The sequence below is a fragment of the Eptesicus fuscus genome, chromosome 4 (assembly GCF_027574615.1).
Source record: "Eptesicus fuscus isolate TK198812 chromosome 4, DD_ASM_mEF_20220401, whole genome shotgun sequence".
In the NCBI taxonomy this organism is placed as follows: domain Eukaryota; kingdom Metazoa; phylum Chordata; class Mammalia; order Chiroptera; family Vespertilionidae; genus Eptesicus; species Eptesicus fuscus.
Genome location: NC_072476.1, coordinates 110,031,688 through 110,050,919, shown reverse-complemented (window position 1 = coordinate 110,050,919; position 19,232 = coordinate 110,031,688). Strand labels below are relative to the sequence as shown.

The 19,232-nt window shown below is 50.4% G+C and overlaps 1 protein-coding gene across 2 annotated transcripts in view; it reads right to left on the bottom strand.

Annotated features, from left to right (window-relative positions):
* The window catches only part of PARP8 (poly(ADP-ribose) polymerase family member 8), a 132,011-nt gene that overhangs the window by 22,321 nt on the left and 90,458 nt on the right, over window positions 1–19,232 (bottom strand). Inside the window, exons 10-16 of one of the 2 annotated variants that reach the window (XM_054715341.1) lie at window positions 13,329–13,395; window positions 10,444–10,569; window positions 9,425–9,965; window positions 7,817–7,867; window positions 7,621–7,716; window positions 2,216–2,308; window positions 880–1,005 (exon numbers count right to left, since the gene is read on the bottom strand). In XM_054715341.1, coding sequence (XP_054571316.1) covers window positions 880–1,005; window positions 2,216–2,308; window positions 7,621–7,716; window positions 7,817–7,867; window positions 9,425–9,965; window positions 10,444–10,569; window positions 13,329–13,395 — 1,100 coding nt within the window. The remainder of the gene's footprint in view (window positions 1–879; window positions 1,006–2,215; window positions 2,309–7,620; window positions 7,717–7,816; window positions 7,868–9,424; window positions 9,966–10,443; window positions 10,570–13,328; window positions 13,396–19,232) is intronic. The other variant, XM_054715342.1, reaches the window with a different exon arrangement.

The window sequence follows — 19,232 nt, the reverse complement described above, 5'->3', positions numbered from 1 at the left end:
CACAATTTCATTTTGCTTTTATTTCCATTTCATCGGAAGATTGTTGCCCAAAGGGGATGACTGACAGGTGTGTAAACACCACCATCCACTCCACTCATCATTCATCTGTGAGCATAATGCAAGTGTGTAATGCATGCTGCTTATGAGGACAGAAAATTTCCCCCCGGAAATTTTATATGGTCCTTGTTTCTAGAAAAATGCTTTCAATATGAATAGTAAGAGAAATTAAGGCAATTTTAGCTGTCATGCAATTTGAAATTTTTATTTCAGGAGGGTTCTGCCTCATATCCGATAATATGTATAAAAGAGTTTTCTCAAGAAATGCCAGCAGTCGACAATAGGAAATGAATTATCACTGACCTTCAGGTAACCGAGGTTGTGGGGAGGGCAAGGGGCTGCACCGAGAACATAACAGGAAAGGGGGCACTTGTCCTTTTTATACACGATTCCCATAAGGAGTTACATCAGTTAGAATCTCAAAAACGATGTAATGACATTAAAACAATCCTCCTGGCCATTATCACCGTTAACCAATGTTTGAGCAATCTTTATTACAGCTCTTCACCGGCCTTCCACGCGCATTTGGGCTGTGTCAAGATGGAAATGTGGGAGAATTCAATGGGTTTCGTTCCACGAAGACGAAGCTCTGGAAGTGAAGTGAAGGGTGGAAGGACAGGGAAGCAGCAGGACGTGGGAAAGACGGCAGCAAATCCCGTCAGCAGGAAAAGGATCGGAGTTCCGAGGCGCATAGAGTCCATGCGCTCACGGGCCTGCTCGGGGAGGTGGCCATTTAGACGGAAGAGGAAAGCGGAGGAGCCTACATTCTCAGCTGCTGAGGGAAGCGTGTGAGCGGTCGGGGGAGGGGAGGGGGCTACTCACCCTGGGGTTGAAGGCCAGCATCTGAGGGTCGTTGGGATCGACCACAGAAGGGTATGGCTCGAAAATGACCACTTTCCTGGGAGACTCCAGCGCAGACCGGCACATGGACACCAGCAGGTCCACCACCTGCAAACACACACAGAGGACCGTCACCAGCCGCCCGGCCTGACCGAGCGCCGGGCCTGTTGCTCCCCCTCACGGCAGTCGGTCAGGGAAGATTCAGGATTGCTATCGGCCCCGCAAATCCGCCTGTGAGACTAGACCAGTGGTCGGCAAACTGCGGCTCTCGAGCCACGTGCGGCTCTTTGGCCCCTTGAGTTTTTAGCAAAGGCCAGCTTAGGAGGACCCTAATTAAGTTAATAACAATGTACCTACCTATATAGTTTAAGTTTAAAAAATGTGGCTCTCAAAAGAAATTTCAATCGTTGTTCTGTTGATATTTGGCTCTGTGGACTAATGAGGTTGCCGACCACTGGACTAGACCAAATTCAACCACAGCTGACCATTAATTTAAAGGAATACCTGTTGCTCCCAATTGCTCACATCCTAATACCCCCTTCAACAAGTATTAAGTATACTTATATAACTTTAAGTTGTGGATAATCTGCCACTCTATTCCTTGCCACTAGTGTATGTTGTTAAAATATTATAGGACTGCATAGTATGTTTTTGTATAGGGACGGCCTAGCCTCCCTTAATTAATTTTTCTTTTCTATGACTTTCCCTTCCAGATTTATTAGTAATTTAGCTATGCTCCATAAATGAATAAAAATAAGAAGCCGATTGAAATGCTGATGGAATTGTGCGAAGTAATACATTTAGGCATCTTCATAATTCATTTTTCCTTCCAGAAATAGGGACGGCTTCTCTACCTCCGAACGGTCTTTCTATCTGTTTTTCCATTTTTCTTCCTCTGCCCTAAACCCTGGGACTCTGAGACCAAATGCTCTCTCTCTCTGACATGCTCTGCCCATTCTCTCCTCCTCTAGTTTGAAAAATCAATAGCGTCCATTTCATGGCGCTACAAGCCCACAGGTAAGTTTCATGTAACGCCAGTGCCGGCTCCCATGTCAACGTCACCCCGTGGGAAAGGACCACACCGCGTCCCACACACCAGGAACAGGGCTGGCGCCTCCCTCCCTCGGCAGCTGCGAAAAGACAATCACGCTCGGGACAGACGGCAGCATCCGTTGATGCCTAACGTGTGTCCACGGTCGGTTTGTTTCACAACCAGCCATCAGAAACGTGGCCCAGAACAGCAGGGTGCAGATGACTAGTGAATGAGAACCAAGGTTTCAAGTCCAAGTCGGGAGTGACCGGTGTCCCCGGCCGGTACCTGAGCCCCCGTGGCGATCTCGTCGGCCGCCTCGTTCATCACGCCCAGCGTCTGGAAGGCAAACACGCACAGCTCGCGCTCGCACACGGTGGGCTGCAAGGGAAGGAGGAGCAGTCACAACCTCCCGGCCCACCTCCGACTCCTCGAGGGATGGTGTCCCGTGTAACACTGGGGAAGGGAGTCTTAGAATGCTGGAGAGAAAGGAGTCGCATCGCTTTACTTCATAAAAACATCTGTAGAGGAGTCACAATTGGTAAGTAATCGCGGACTGATCTAGTCACAGACGGGATCAGGAAATCCGTGTCAGCGAGGCGTGGCACCTGCAATGGGAAGGCTTGAGCAATAAACAAAAATATCCTTCAATTGAAAAGCCCATCTCTCCTGCTTCATACGCACTCACACATCCTATCTAATAAAAGAATAATATGCAAACTGACCGTCACTCCAACACACAAGATAGCCGGCAGGGGAGGGCAGTTGTGGGCGATCAGGCCTGCAGGGGAGGACAGTTAGGGGTGACCGGGCCTGCAGGGGAGGGCAGTTGGGGGTGACCAGGCCTGCAGGAGAGGGCAATTGGGGGGGGGACCAGGCCTGCAGGGGAGGGCAGTTTGGAGCTACCAGGCCTGCAAGGGAGGGTGGTTAGGGGTGACCGAGCCAGCAGGGGAGGGCAGTTGGGGGCAACCAGGTTGGCAGGGGAGGGCAGTTAGATGTGACCAGGCTGGCAGGGGAGGGCAGTTAGGGGCAATCAGGCCGGCAGGGGAACAGTTAGGTGTCGATTAGGCTGGCAGGGGAGTGGTTAGGGGGTGATCAGGCTGGCATGTAGAAGCAGTTAGGGGCAATCAGGCAGGCAGGCAGGCAAGTGGTTGGGAGCCAGCAGTCCTGGATTGTGAGAGGGATGTCTGACTGCCTGTTTAGGCCCGATCCCACCAGGATCAGGCCTAAATGGGCAGTCGAACATCCCTCGAGGGGTCCCAGATTGGAGAGGGTGCAGGCTGGGCTGAGGGACACCCCCACACACACACAAATTTCGTGCACCGGGCCTCTAGTAAGTTATAAAAAGAAGTGGATCCCTAAGCTGGGGATGTACTAACCAGCACGGTGCACCCCCACATCTGTGTAAAAGGAGTAAGAAGGAGAAGGCCACCTTCTCCTAAGTCAATGTCTTTGGAAGCAGCATGACTCTGCTCACTTGCTCCCCAGCTCTTGAATGTTTGGTTTTGTCGCAAAGATTTTCCACTTCCATAACCTCCCGAAGTCACGGCCCCGAGACATGCACTGTGCCATTGCTCTGAGGAGCTCTCATCCCTCAGAGCGGACACAGCGTCGCTGTGTGATTTATCTTTCCTCCCGAGTCACAGCGCATTAGGCAGCCGATGAGGCCGAACGCGAGGCCATCCCCGGCCGCCACTCGCTCGGCAGAAACGCGTCTGTGAGTGCCGCTGCCCCTCTGCCGCGCATCTCAGGGGCCACTGGCCTCCGCTCACGGCGGGAAGGCCGCCCCATTCAGAACATCCTTTCTGCTCGGAATGGGCTCCTGTGATGGCTTTGTGGACAGGGAGCGTGACCAGTCACTAAGGTTTCTGGCTGATGTTCCCCTAAGTCTTAGGGCCTAAGAGATTTTTTTTAAAAAATGATATATTTCCTTTGTCAGTCTTAAATGTTCAGTTTGATTCCACTTCAGAAACATTGATTTTAGAGAGAAAACCAATGTTTCTGAAACATTGGGGGAGGGGGAGAGAGAGAGAGAGGGAGAAGGGAGAGAGAGAGAGGAAGAGAGAGAGAGAATTTGTTGTTCCACTTACTTATACATCCATTGGCTGATTCTTGTATGTGCCCTGACCTGGGATCAAACCCACAAACCTTGGCGTATCAGGACGATGCTCTAACCAACGGAGCTACCCGGCCAGGGCTTAATATTACCTACCTTAGTGTTATATTATTACAGTGCCTTCAAGCAAGAAGGTCCCATAATCTAAACTGTCAACCTAGGGCCAGGGCCTCTCACCACTCTACATCATATTTGCAACTTCATTCTTGACTCGTCGCTAAAATCTTTCTTGCTAGAAAGGAAACTAGAAGCACAGAAGCCACAGCCTTCAATTCTCTGTATTTCTGGCTTCAGCAGCCATGCTGTGGGTTCTTCTCCCGTTCTGGAGGACAGACACATTCGGGGTGGGACAGATTTATTGGACCCTGAGAGAGACAGGAATGCCACAGGGACCAGGACGCCTCCACAGTAAGACAGGATCAGGCGTGGGACCTCTCACAACCCGGTCATCCCGCTGTCTCAGACAACTAGCTTCTGAGTAGAGTTGAATTTCTACTCAATTTGGATGTAAAAAGCCATCACATTTGTGAACTACAAGACTCTTGGCATAATTTTTACTTAGTTTAGCCTGTATCTCAGACCTTGAAGTCTTAACTTTAGGACTCGGGGCAACAGGGAAGGTACAGAATGTGCTTTTTCATCCATTTTTCAAGTATTAAAGTCAGACCTCACACAAGAAGACCTGGCTGTCTTCTCTCGGGCGGTGAAATGGGACACACCCAGGTCTATCCCCAGGCGCTGTGTCTTAAAATTTTTGTGGGAATGCCTTAACATAGGGCTATATTGTCACTGGCTATTAATTTCCCCCTGAAGGTAATAACTTCGGGGACGAACTTTGTCTAAGGTCCACAATAAGGTTGGCTACACAAGAATATAGCGTCTCGGGATTCTCAGCCGACTCGGCCTTAGCAGGACGGGACCTTCTTCTCAAGTGGAGAGCATGGACTCCCAGGGCGGACGGTCCCCCCAGAGCAGGTGATGGGGCGCGGGCACGTGGCCGGAGCCGTGAGCAAGGTCAGTGCTCCCCACAGGTGCTGCCGAGGGAACAGGAAGGACTCCAATTGGTTCCACAACGTCAAGAACCAATGATCTGGTTTGGGTTTGGTTTTCTGATCAAGATCCAAACTTCGATGCCAATCTGGACAGTCGGGCATCTCTGAACAATCTTCCTGTTGTTAATGTGGGTTTAGAGCAGAAGTGCCACGTGGCAGAGTGCAAACCCAGGAGTGGTTTTTGTGAACTTCGTAAACGAGAGAGAAAACTGAGCATTCTGGTGTTTCTAAGTAAGAGGTCTGGTTCCCCATCCAGTAGAAAGTGTGACCTGCTGGCCCAGACCTGAGCAAGGAGCCAGAACAGCATACGTAGATTACACTTTTAGGAATTGTGGAAAATAAGAGGACTTTTGTCATATAATAAAAACAGGTTTGGAGAAAAGAGAAAATATGTAAGAAACAGGGTAAATTTTGAAATAGAAATACTAACAAATGTGACATTAGATCCATGAGAAACCAAGAATTTTATCTAATTTGTTGAATCTCCAATTGGGTTATAACTTGTTCTTGTATCTCTGGGATTTATTAGTTTGTAACATGTCATATGGGTTGAATACATGGTCAATGAGTCCGTTTATTAATATTCCATAAGGAATTAGATTTCTAATAATTTTTACACATTTCCATTAAAATTATAGTAAAACCACTGCAATAGATGTAAGAAAGATAGAGAAAATGAGTGAGCCTGAGTTAGGTGAAATTTCTAACAGAATCAAAGGGCAGAATTCTTCCTCTTTCACTCTCTTCTTTTGAAAATGAAATGTTTGGGGGTTTTTGTTTTTGTTTGTTTTTAATATATTTTTATTCATTTCAGAGAGGCAGGGAAAGGGAGAGAGAGAGAGAAACATCAATGATGAGAGAGAATCACTGATCAGCTGCCTCCTGCACGCCCCACACTGGGGATCGAACCCGCAACCCAGGCATATGCCCTGACCAGGAATCAAACCGTGACCTCCTGGTTTCTAGGTCGATGCTCAACCACTGAGCCACGCCGGCCGGGCATGAAAATGAGATGTTTTTATAATTTTCATTTCGTGATCTGATTTCACATGTCACTTACCTTACTACTTAAGAAACCAAAGTAATTTTTCTGATTTCCTTAGATACCAGTCTGAACTACAGCAACATAAAACCAAGTGATAACTAGCTATGCTGGTGAAGATGTGGAGAGACTGGAACCATCATGCTCTGTTGGTAGGAATATGAAATGGTCAAAAACGTTTGGTAGTTCCTCAAAAAGTTAAACTGAGTTAACGTATGTCCCAATAATTCCATTAACCGATGATAGATAAACAAATGTCAAACATCCATATACTACATTATCTATATATTTAAAAGCCTAAGCGACTGGTAAGACCCAACGACTGGAACGACTGGAACGACCGGTCAACCAGTTGCTATGATGCGCACTGACCACCAGGGGGGCAGACGCTCAATGCAGGAGCTTCCCCCTGGTGGTCAGTGCGCTCCCACAGCCAACCTCCTGCAGCCCCTCCCCCAGGCCGGCCTCCCACGGCCCCTCCCCCCAGCCAGCCCAGCCCCGATGGGCCCTGATCACTGGCCAGGCCGAGGGACCCCACCTGTAAATGAATTCGTGCACCGGGCCTCTAGTCCCACCATCAAAGTAATAAAGTACAGGTACAAGCTACGTGGGTGAACCTTGAAAACATTACACTAAGTGAGAGAAGCCCCAAACAACAGGCCACATAATGCAAGGTTCCACTGACATGAAAGGCCCAGAACAGGCAAATTCTCGGAGACAGAAAACAGACGAGTGGTTGGCAGGGGGGAGGGGAGGGGAGGGGAAACTGGGAGTGACCACGGAGCTACAGGGTTCCTTTATGGGTGGTGGGAATGTTCTGGAATGAGAGAGTGGTAATGGTTGTCCAACAGTGTGAATACTAGTATAGTAAACACCAGTGAACTGTACACATTAACATAGTGAATCACGTGTTATTCATTTCTTACCAAATTTAACCTCAATAAAAGAATTATAAACAAAGCTTGAAATTGGATAATTCTCCCCAAAATGCACATGGATTCTCATTTCTACACTCCCTCCATCACCCCCTGAATGTGTCAGTGAGCTGCATTTTTTGAAATTTTATTGATTTTCCGCATGCTCCTATATACCTCTTCTAACTGCAATCAAGACCACCCTCTCCTCTCTAGAGTCAGCATCTTCCATTCTGTGGCTTTGAAGCAACACTGTTTACGAGTTCTGTCTCCATATCCACCTCCATGTGCCTGACAGGCGACCTCTGAGAGACACACCAATACACGGGTGGGAAGAGAGGCGAAGGCACACACAGGAAATGCAATGAAATATGTTCCTGACATAACACGACGTGCTCTGACATGGATTCCTTCAGACACAGGGACTCCTTGGTCAAAATTATAGCCCTTTCCCTGTTAAATAACCTACTCAGCAAGGAGCGTTTCCCGTCAGTGCAGTTTTCCACGATTTAGTTTCCTGCCTTCCCCCGTCCCTCCCGTTCCCACTCCGCCCTGGCCCGGCCACTGACCCTGAGCATGGGGCCGTTCAGGAAGACGTGGCGCTCGTCGCACACCACGCAGTGCTCGTTCAGCACGGGGATCCGCTGCTCCGCGAACTCGATCGTCTGCGGGGAGCCACGGAGAGGGAATGAGGGGGGCTGCCCGGGACGTGACGCCCACGGACAGCCGAAGCCGCCCTCCAGCGGGGGGGTGCGTGGCTCCTACCTGCACGAGGAAGCCGCGGTCTCGGATGGGAACGCATTTGGCACCATTTGGCTGTAAAAAGCAAAGGAGAAGAACAAATCAACGTTTTAGAACGGGGAGATGGGCAAACCCTCGCCTTTTACTCTGTGCAGCCGTGAACGGAAGCAGATGTGACCTTTCTAAGAGCACCTGTCGCAGGAGCCGAGCCGCTGGTCCGACACGGAGATGGCGGAGTCCCTGTATGACAGCACACGTGCTGCCACGAACCTTGGTCTGAACTAAGTGAACATGCCTCCTTCCTGGTCTTCCGGTAAAAACGATTGGCATCTTTACATCATCACACACACTGATTTCCTCTGCTACTCAGGGTCAATGCCCCCGCCTCCTCACTGAGAGTATTTCCATCTTATTTTACCATCAGATTGCAAAATTCCTACAGTTCAGACAGGCACTGAGAAGCGGACAGCACTGACCTATTACGTTACACTTCGGCTTCGCCATGCAGGCCATCCAACACCCTCTGGTACAGAATGCCTGAGGTCTCTTCCCTGCAGCTAACCGCGAGTCTGGCTTCTACGGAACTCTGACATTACGTCCCAAATGCCCGCGTCAGTTTGGGGTAAGAAATGGGCTTTAAGGGATGTCTACATAAGATTACCAATATGTTCCAGCACATTTTCTTAACACAAATACCATCTCGTGGTAAAATGTACAGTTTAATTTTAGAAATAAATCTATACAAGAAACACAACTTACTAAAAACAAATCTCTTCTCGCTGCCATTTCACCTATGGCCAGGTGTTTCCACGTGAACAGCTAAGAGCTGAATACAGCTGTCCCAACACAGACACGCTCACCACAAGCAAACAAAACACTGATGGTAGCCACTATTTTAAGTAAATGAAATACATACGATAGGTCTGTCTCTTTGCCTGAAACTGACTATAAGGCAGATCCCTCCAGAGGTAAATGTTGTGTAAGACTGACTCCCAGTACACACCACCCGAAGTTAACTTTTAATATATTCATCTCCCCCGACTCCTGTGCCCTCCCCCCTCTCCCCCCAATAAAGCAGCTTCAGGATTAAGTGACCTCGGTTTACAGACACAAGAGCAGCTTCGGGTGAGGCAAGAGCTACGGCCTCGAATGCCGCTCCTCGGACCAGCGACGGTGCTGGTGGCCCAGCTTTCCTCTCGGACGTGACAGAAAGGACATCGCTCTGAAGGTCATTACGAGTCGAGCCTTGTCAACCATCACTTCGGTGAGAAAACTAGAGCTCAGCTCCGCCCACTTCACCAAACATCCGACTTCAGCCTGGGTAGGGAGATGCTCTGGGAGCCCCACGGACAGGACCCTACAGGCCCTCAGAAGTCTGGGTCAGAAATGGGCTTGAAGGGATGTCTACCTCACATTACCAGTCTGTGCCAATTACATTTTCTCAAGGCAAATAGAACCGACACGAACATCCCAGCACCAGGTGCAAACGCCGGGATGCCCAGCAACACTTACAAACCCAGGGGTTTTAAACAACAGCAGGATCGCGCCTCTCTCCTCTCCCAGCGCCCTGCTAAGGCCCAGAGCCCTCCCCGCCGCCCTGATTAACCTTGACCCAGGCTGAGAGTTACGCACAGCGGGCTGGGAGGAGGGCGTGAGGATGCCCATGAGCCCTGAGGTGAGGGAGAGCCGCCGGCCCTCGCTGGGCTCCGGGCAGGGCTCGGTCCGGGCGGCCTTGGGGGCGCCGGCGGGGGCCTTGCCGAGCAGCCGGGGGGCCTTGAGGCCGTACAGCTCCTCCACGCGGAGGCCGCTGGAGTAGGACCTGCCGAGCAGCCGCTGGGCCTTCGGGCCGTGCTCGCAGCGCGGGTCCCCCGAGCAGGAGCGAGTCAAGAGCTTGTGGGGCTTGAGAGGGGCGCAGTCCTCCGGCTTGGGGGCGGCGGGGCAGGGCCGGGCCAGCAGCTTGTGCGGCTTGAGGGTGCTCACGGCCTGCTCGGCCCTGGGGTCGCTGGACAGGGAGCGGCCGAAGGGCCGGTGCGCCTTGGGGGCGCCGTCCTCGGCCTTGGCGGCGCCGGCGCAAGTCCTCCGCAGCAGCTTGTGCGTCTTGGAGATCCCGTCCTGCTCGGCCTTCAGCTTGGCCTTGCTCTTCCCGCAGCCGGGGGGCGGGTAGCTGGGCGACCTTCAAAATGGAACCGCAGTGAGTGCGGGGCCCCCGGGGCGATCTGACCACGGAGTACCCTGGCCAGGCCCCGTCAGCTCAGCTGCGTGACACCCCCCACCTTATGTGCACACCACACAGCCCCCCACCACACAGCACCCGCCCCCCCCCCCCCCCCCCCAGCCACAGCTGACACCAGGAGCGTGTGGAAGGACCACAGGAACTGGAATGTATTTTCCCTGAAAAGCAAAAACCGGTTACCAGGACGTCCCTCTCCTACTCATCCCCCAGGCCCGTACGGAGCTAACGCGGGTAGAGGGAACTGTGATTACAAAGCAACGGATGCAATTTGAGTCCATGTGAGAAAACAAACTCGGATGGGTATCTATGTGTCTGGTCCATTCTCGGAAGTGTCAAGAGGGAGAACAGAAAGGATGCTGGGAGCTGAGGGCCAGTGGAGCCAGCCCGGCCCTTCGCCCGGGCAGGGCGCGGTACCCACCTGCGCAGGGTAGAAAACAAATGCAGGGGGGACTTCACCTTCCGCTCCGACAGCTTCTTGCCGTGCAGGCAGCTGGGCTTGTCTTTGCTTTGCTTCCACTGCTGCGTGACGAAGGTCTGCATGATCCTGTCAACCAAAGGGAGTCCGTCAGCACGGGCCGTGGCCCCCGACGGGAGACCTGGGTATTCGTTCTGCAGAGAATCATTTGCCAAAGGGAAAGAGACGCGCAGTAGTGACTGGGGAGGTGCCACGTTAGAGTCACACAGGATGTTTTGTATGTAGAAAGCAGCATCCAGAAATGTTTATGACTTTATGAATTATTATTAACTAGAGGCCCGGTGCATGAAAATTCATGCACTGGAGGGGGAGGTCCCTCAGCATGAAAATTCATGCACTGGAGGCCTGCTCCCTCTCACAGTCCGGGAGCCCTCAGGGGAGGGAGGCGACCCGGCGATCAGGGGAAGGCGACGCCCCCATCACACCTCTGCTGCTGCCACTGCTGGCAGCATGGGCAGCTGGGCAGCCACCATCCGTGGCTTGCCTGCACCTCGGGCCGGCCCTGGGTGGCTGGGGGGGTTGGGGGGACTGGGGGACTCCAGATGTAGGTGCATGGCAAGGCTGAGCCCGACTGAGGACGGGCCCGGCCTTGCTGCGCACCTGCCGCCCCGGTGGGGCTGAGGGGACTGGGCACCGCCATCTTGTGGCTGTGGGCGCCACCATCCTTGAGGGCATAACAGCCAATTAGCATATTCCCTCTTTATTGGCTGTGGGCGCCGCCATCCTTGAGGGCATAACAGTCAATTAGCATATTCCCTCCTTATTGGCTGTGGGCGCCGCCATCTTTGAGGGTAAGGCAGTCAATTAGCATATTCACTCCTTATTGGCTGTGGGTGTCGTCATCTTTGTGACGGCATGAGGGTTAATTAGCATATTCCCTCTTTATTAGATAGGATAAATTACTGTGATATAATTAAAGAATATAAATGACAGAAGAACTGATAAAAGAAGGAGGATACTTAGAGATTTATAAAGACTACTAGAGGCCCGGTGCACGAGATCGTACACAGGTGGGGTTCCTCGGCCTGGCTGGCTATCGGGGTCGATCAGGGCTAAGGGAGGTTGGCCAGCCAGTGGGAGGGACCACAGCAGGTTGGCCAGCCATGGAAGGTTGGCTATGGGAGTGCACTGACCACCAGGGGACAGCTCCTGCATTGAGCGTCTGCCCCCAGGTGGTCAATGTGCATCATAGCAACCCATCGACTGGTCGTTCTCGTCATTCGGTTGTAACAGTCGGATTGCGAGAGGGTGCAGGCCAGGCTGAGGAAATCTGAATTATTTTGTTGTTGCCAGGAAGCAGTTTGAAAAATCTTTTGTTAATAGTGACAATTATATTTATTAAGGTACAAGCAACGTCAATTTCTTTTTACTTTATTTGCTCATGCAGTTTTCTTTATGGGAAGTAAAAAACGAAACCGTTGGGTCCTAAGTAATGAACCACGCCGGGTGAAACGGACTCCGGGAGGAATCTGAAATCAGCCCCTTGCACCTTCAGCACAGCTCACTTCACCTGTGAACATGATGGTTTCTTTAAGAACTCGAGTGACTATCACGAGGCGGGCATTTGGTAGCCGATCTCAGCGTGTTTGAATCGGGCGCTCCTGCCCTGCCCTGCCCCGTGGGAAAGGACTGCGCGCCGCGGGGGGCGTGGGCAGCACTGTTTCTGAGAAGGGTCCCGAGCGGCACCCTCTCTGCACCCACCTCCCAGGGGGCAATGGGCCCTGCAGGGCTGACATTTACGCAGAAGGAACGTTGACAGGGAAACGTTACGTGCGCAACAACCGGAGACTTGGGTCGCCTTTCAGGGCCACTCGGCCTTGCTCCTCGTTCAGGCTGTTCGCAGTGACGGGCAGCACAGACGGCTTTGCAACGGGAAATGGTGCCACTGCTCGTTTATGATCGACAATACACTAGGAAGTGAACTATGAACCTCCAACAGAGATGTGTTCTCCTTAGTCCTCAGGACACCCGCAGAAAGTGGCCATTACTGCCCGTGGCCACAAATAAGCTGAGGACCAACATCTGCTGGTGAGCCTGGGTAATGAAATGGCAGAGGGGCCACCCTGATCATCAAATACGAACTGACATACGTGAGCGGATGATGTTCAGAAAGACAGGTGTGGCTCTTGGCACCAAGCCAATACGAATTTCCCACCATCCCTCAGCGCTCACCCAACTAACTCAGCTCCCCAGAACGGACAGCTCTCGGACCCACGGCCGCACCCTGGCCTGCCAGGTAGCTGAGGTCCGCAGAGGCTGCCGCGTACGGGAGGAAGTATTTGGGGCCTTTTCAGCTGCGGAGGTCGCGAGAAAAGAAGGTGTAAACCCGTGGCCAGTGGTGCATAATTCCAGTTCACAGTAAATTCACCTTGGAGCTCAGGACAAGGGAAGATTTTCATTTTACACTTAATTTTGAAGGTTTTTTTTATTCCAAGATCGCGACAAGATTTAAACCAAAGAACTTATATACTTATATGTATTGCCCATGGACACAGAAAATAGTGTGGTGAAGGCCTGGGTGAGGGGGGGTGAGGGCTGGGCGGAGGAGGGCAAAAGGAAGGGATAGGGGACATCTGTAATGTTGTCAAAAATAAAAAAAATAAATCAATGCAATAGCATTATTAGTCATCTGGGAGCAGCAGGAGGAGCCAGCGGTCCTAGCATCGCGCTCTGCCAACCTGATGCCCACTCAGCCCAGGCATCGCGGGGAGCTCCTCCCCCAGGCGCCACGTGGAAGAGCGCTTACTGAACACAAGGGGGCAACGATGAGCAGAGGAGAACTCGGCCCCCTGAACAGACAGGGAGTTCTCACTCTGCGGAAGACTCACTTTTTCAGCTGGTGTCCCAGTCCGAACCGCTCTTTGGTGGAAATCTGAAAGACATCGACAGTGGGCACTGAAAAGAAAAAAACCAGTCACCACGTGAAGGTGGAAGTCCACCAGCCAGGAAACGGGGAAGTAAGATGTAAATCTGTGTGTGCGTGTACATGTAAGAAATGCTAGATACATACATGTGTATACATTACAAAACATGTAATAGACACACATTTAGAAATAGGGTACACAGTGCTATCCATCTCTTTGATGCTTTCTATACAGACATCTTGAAGATCATCTTTGATCATTATGCTATATACTGAGGCATAATATGTGTATATATAAAAATGTGCAATGTGTATAATAAAGAAGAATGATCTTAAAAAAAACACATTAATTGTAAACAGCAATGTGTAGGACAGTAAACACTATTCTTTCAGTGGAAGAGAGAGGTGCATACACCTTTTTATTATATCCTCACCCAAGAATATGTTTTTATTAATTTTTAGAGAGAGGGGGAAAGGAGATAGAGATAAATAGAAAGAGAGAGAGAGAGAGAGAGAGAGAGAGAGAGATGTGAAAGAGAAACATCAGTCGGTTTCCTCTTGTAAGCACCCCTACCAGGGACGGAACCCACACCCGAGGTATGCGCCCTGACCAGGAATTGAACCGGCCACCCTTTTTGGTGTATGGATGATGCTCCAACCAACTGAGCCACCTGCCAGGGCTAGCCATACGCCTTTTTCTGGAATAAAATAACGGAGCAGGAGAGTAAGGCTCAGGCGACTTCTGTTCCCTGCAGGCCCTGTCATGGGTTTCATATTTCTACCAGATACACGCATTTCTGTCCGTTCATAACTGTGTGTGTGAAATTAATAACCTCTCAGAAAGGTCACCCACCCCCCACCATTCAGTGGTTTTAAAGAGTATTCCACAGATAACACCCATAAAGCATTTTCATGTTTCAAAAAAGGTGAGAGGTATTCAATTTTTCCTTGTCTCTTATAATTTTGGTTGGGGAGGGCTGCTTACGATATGTGGAAATTATTCTAATACCTTGATCGTGTAAACACAGAGGCACCAAAAATAGAATGATTTGCATAGGAAAACATTTTCAAGTTAGTTGTTTACCTCTTTAAAGTAAAAGCTTCCCTGTCCCTAAGGTCAGAAACCAGACGTATATTCTAGCAATTCTGGAAAAATATACTATAGCATTATAGAAATCACAACACTAGCATCTTTTCAAAGTGTATTTCCCTATGCACAATGGAAATAACCTTTGATTTCCAGAGGGGCACGTCTTCGGTCCTTATCATTCCTGTTCACTCCCAGACATGGCATCAGACGAGTTCACACAGGTCTTACTCACACATTCCCGGAGCCGGGGGATACACGCTTTTCAAAAGGAACTCTAAACTAGGCCAGCCTACACCTTGGATCAGCCCTACCTTTCCTGCAAGTTAATTTTCCTATCAATGCTGCAACCCTCAAAGACACAGTACAAAACAGCCAAGAGATCCTTGCTCACTCTTTTCCTTTTCTGCAAATAATCCAAGTCAGAAAGTGAAATGGAACCTGACTGTTTTTCTGGAATGACACGCTCTGTGTTCCGCTGCAGTGTCATTGCCTCTTGCTGATGTCATGTATTTCACATTAATGCCCATTTTACATGGTGTTTACCCTCAGGGAGAATGCCCTCCGGGAAGCGTCCTGGTCCCGTGGCAATGCAAGGCCACCGCCCGCACCCGCCTCGCCCTGCCGTTAGAGAACCAGAGCGCGGGCAAAGGAGCAGAAGCCCGAAATAACGCCACCCCGAGGGAGATGCTTCCAGAATCTTCCTACAAATAGAACAAATGGAACCATCTTCAGGGGCCCTGACCCCAAACGCCCCATTCTCTGAAAGAGGAGGAAGCTAAGGAGGACCACGAGGAACACATCTCCGAAAAAGGGGCAGGTGGAGGGCGGAGCCATGTGCCCAGGGCAGGGCCCCCAAGGCTAGCTGGCAGGCTGCCTCCCAAAGCAGATGCTGACCCCGTGACCCCCATCTAGGTCAAGTCAGACCCTGAGTGGAGACTTGGGGGTAAGGAGTTTACTATGGCCTTGCTCCCAGGAGAAACCAATAGGGGAGGAGGGAGGGGGAAGGGATCAGATCAGATCAGATCAGATCAGGGAGAAGGGGGGAGGAGGAGGAAGGCAGGAAGAGGATCAAGTCCCAGCTTCAGCCTGGCCTGTGGGTAACGCTGGAGCATAAACCACACCACGCAGTTCTCCAGCCTGAGGCGAGGACACTGGGCCCAGGCACTCCCACATCCATCACACCAAAGGGGCGGGGCACCGGTGGGATCCGGGAGAGACAAAACGGCTCTGTGTCTGATGGGGAAGCCCGGTGAGCTGGCAGCAGTGAAGCCTGAAGACGCTAGGGAGGGCAGGTGCAGGGAGGTGGGGTACAGCACCAACAGAGAGAGTCACAGCCCCCCTCCACTGTGAGAGCTGAGCCCCCCTCCACTGGCAGAGCTCAGAGCCCCCCCCCCCACCTCCACTGACAGAGCTCAGAGCTCGTGGACCCACAGGACAGGGAGTGTGGACTCTCTCTTCCATCTTCTTAATGGAAGAAATTAGGCCCAAATCACACTAATTTCTGAAAGAAGTGCATTTCAACACCTGCTTCCACACTGAGCAAAGCAAAAGCCCATTCTCCGGGAATAAAACAATCAGTCTTGGAGGATTCGTGATTTATGTTCCCAACAAAATTCAGAATAATGTTGCATAAATAAAATGAATGCGATTAGTGGGAAAGAGGAAACAGGATCGGTAAAGATGGGAGTCAAATTAAAAACAGAAGGGGACATTCAATCAAAGGCTGAATCCTGAGAACATTCACTTAATGAAATAAAGTTATACATGCTCAGGGTGAAGGATGAGGCGCTAAGACAGGACGAAAGCGTGGAAGGCAGAGGCGTCAAATGCCATCTATGGTCATCAGGGTGAGCAGATACCGGAGGAATAACCATAACTTCATCAAAGTTGTTTGGGTGATTTAAGACTTAAGTCTATCAATTTGAAAACCATATAAAAGAGAAAAAAATAGCCCTAACCGGTTTGGCTCAGTGGATAGAGTGTCGGCCTGCGGACTGAAAGGTCCGATTCCAGTCAAGGGCATGTACCTTGGTTGCGGGCACATCCCCATTAAGAGATGTGCAGGAGGCAGCTGATCCATGTTTCTAACTCTCCATCCCTCTCCCTTCCTCTCTGTAAAAAAATCAACAAAAATATATTTTAAAAATAAAAAAAGAGAAAAAATAGTCCAATAAGTTCATGTAACAAATACAAACAGAACCAACATAGTTTTCTTACAAAGAAACAAAATTAAAACACTTTCAGATATAAACTAGCATGATTTTTTCTAGGGCATTTTTGCTTCTTGGGGGAACTATCAGGAGCCCAGAAGTTTATACTTGGTCAAGCTGGTCTTGTTCACAAAACAAAGGGTCATTCTCGGATATGAAAAGACCAAGCATAGCCCTCATGCTCCTTTGGTTGACAAACCATTAAATATGGAAGTCAATTAACAGAGATGAAAACATTGAATGATGGAGGAGTTCTAATGCTAAGTACGTGACACTGAGCGGTAAAACCACCTAAACATGAATTGACACATAATCGTTAAAATATTTCTAAAACCATGCAATCATGACAAGTCTTTGAAGAGATAACGTGAAGGGAAATCTCTGCCTAGAATCGAAGATCATATTTAAAAATGAGCAGCGGCGGTAAGATTCCATAAAGGCATGCCACGTTCTCGTCTCAGCGTGGAGTTGGGGGAACAGGTGCACTGACCCAGTTTTGTCTCTAACCCCGCTAACTCAGAAACAAACACGCTCTGACCCGCTAACTCAGAAACAAACACGCTCTGACCCGCTAACTCAGAAACAAACACGCTCTGACCCGCTAACTCAGAAACAAACCCGCTCTGACCCGCTAACTCAGAAACAAACACGCCCTGACCCGCTAACTCAGAAACAAACACGCTCTGACCCGCTAACTCAGAAACAAACCCGCTCTGACCCGCTAACTCAGAAACAAACACGCCCTGACCCGCTAGCTCAGAAACAAACACGCCCTGACCCGCTAACTCAGAAACAAACACGCTCTGACCCGCTAACTCAGAAACAAACACGCTCTGACCCGCTAACTCAGAAACAAACACGCTCTGACCCGCTAACTCAGAAACAAACACGCTCTGACCCGCTAACTCAGAAACAAACACGCTCTGACCCGCTAACTCAGAAACACGCTCTGCCAAGGGCTTCTCTCCCTCTCGCCGCCATCAGAGTGAAATTAGGTGGCGCATTTCAATGGTTACAGAAAGCAGAACACACAGCGACAGGCGGGAGTGCTGCGCCGATGCTACAAATCATCCCGCTTTAGATCTAATGACTGCGGGAGAGTCTGGGGACAGCATTACGATGCATAACTACTTACCAGCTCAATGCTGACTTTATGCAAGTCATCCATACATGTACAGAAAACAAACTATTTACCGTTTTCTCAGTGTAGCAGGGTTATGAGTAATTATTTTTCTTCTTTATTACACTTATATAAATTTGAAATAAACAAAAAGAAAAAAACATCTATTTGTCTTTGCCTAGCATTAAGTCATATAACTTACTCTGAGACTCGTATTGAGGATTGATTACTTAAGTAGAATACATCAGACAAATATGGAAAGTTGGTGACCAGGCTGGCCGGGGTGGCTCGGTGATTGAATGGAAGCCTATGAACCAGGAGGTCACGGTTCGATTCCCGGTCAGGGCACAGGCCCGGGTTGCAGGCTCGATCCCCAAGTGGGGGGCGTGCAGGAGGCAGCCTGTCCATGATTCTCTCTCATCACTGATGTTTCTCTCTCTCTCCTTCTCCCTGCCTCTCTGAAATCAATAAAGGTATTTTTTTAAAGCAAAGAGGGGACTAAGGGAGCATTTCCAGGATGAGAGCCGCTCCTGTGCGCTTCCTACGCTGGACAGGACGGCTACCTTTCTTACGTGAAGAGGAAGAGGTGGGAGGAGGTCCTGGCCGTGCCTGAGGGACACGCGGCAGAGGCCACAGCGGAGCCTGCTGGGCAGGTGGGGACGGCAGCAACCTGGACAGGCGCCACCTCCGCCCTGTCCCTGGTTCTGGGAGGCTCTTCCACCGATGAACAGAGAACAGAGGAAGGTCCACCGGCCTTCTGCCAGGGGTCTCTTGGGTCACTTGTGTTGGACCCGCTATCAGGCTACAGGAAGCCCAAACCCCAGGAAGAAGCATGCGCAAGGCAGACACTCCAGTCGAGAGCCCCCGCTGAGCTCCGCGGTGACCCCTGCGTCCATGGCTCCGTATCGGAAAGGCCAGCATCCTGGGCATCCAACCTAGGGGAGCCTTGAGTGACACAGGCCTCACCCACCATCTATCTGACTGCAAACCATGGGGACTCCAGGCGAGAGCCGCCCCGATGGACCCTAAAGAATGGCGAGAGGTGAGTTGTTTTAAGCCACTACGTTTTGGAGTGGTCTGTTAGGCAGCAGCAGAGAGCCGGAGCCATGTGAATAGACCCAGCGGTGTGTCTGTGTGTCTGTGTGTCTGTGTGTCTGTGTGTCTGTGTGTGTGTGCAGGTGCGCCTAGGTTAGCAGGCAGGAAAAGAGGAATTTAACCCAGTAAGTCTCGCAAAGATTTATATAGGATCCTTGGTCGTAAACAGCTGTCAGCTGAGATACAGCAAAGTCATCGGTTAAGGGAGCCACAATACAAAAACTATGATGATGATCTCCATTTTCAAAACCAGAAATATGTTACACTGAGGCTCAGTTCACCAGGATTCAGAGGTGAGAGAAACATACATTAAAATTAAATCTCAGCATCTACAGACAGAATTTGAGCTTCTAC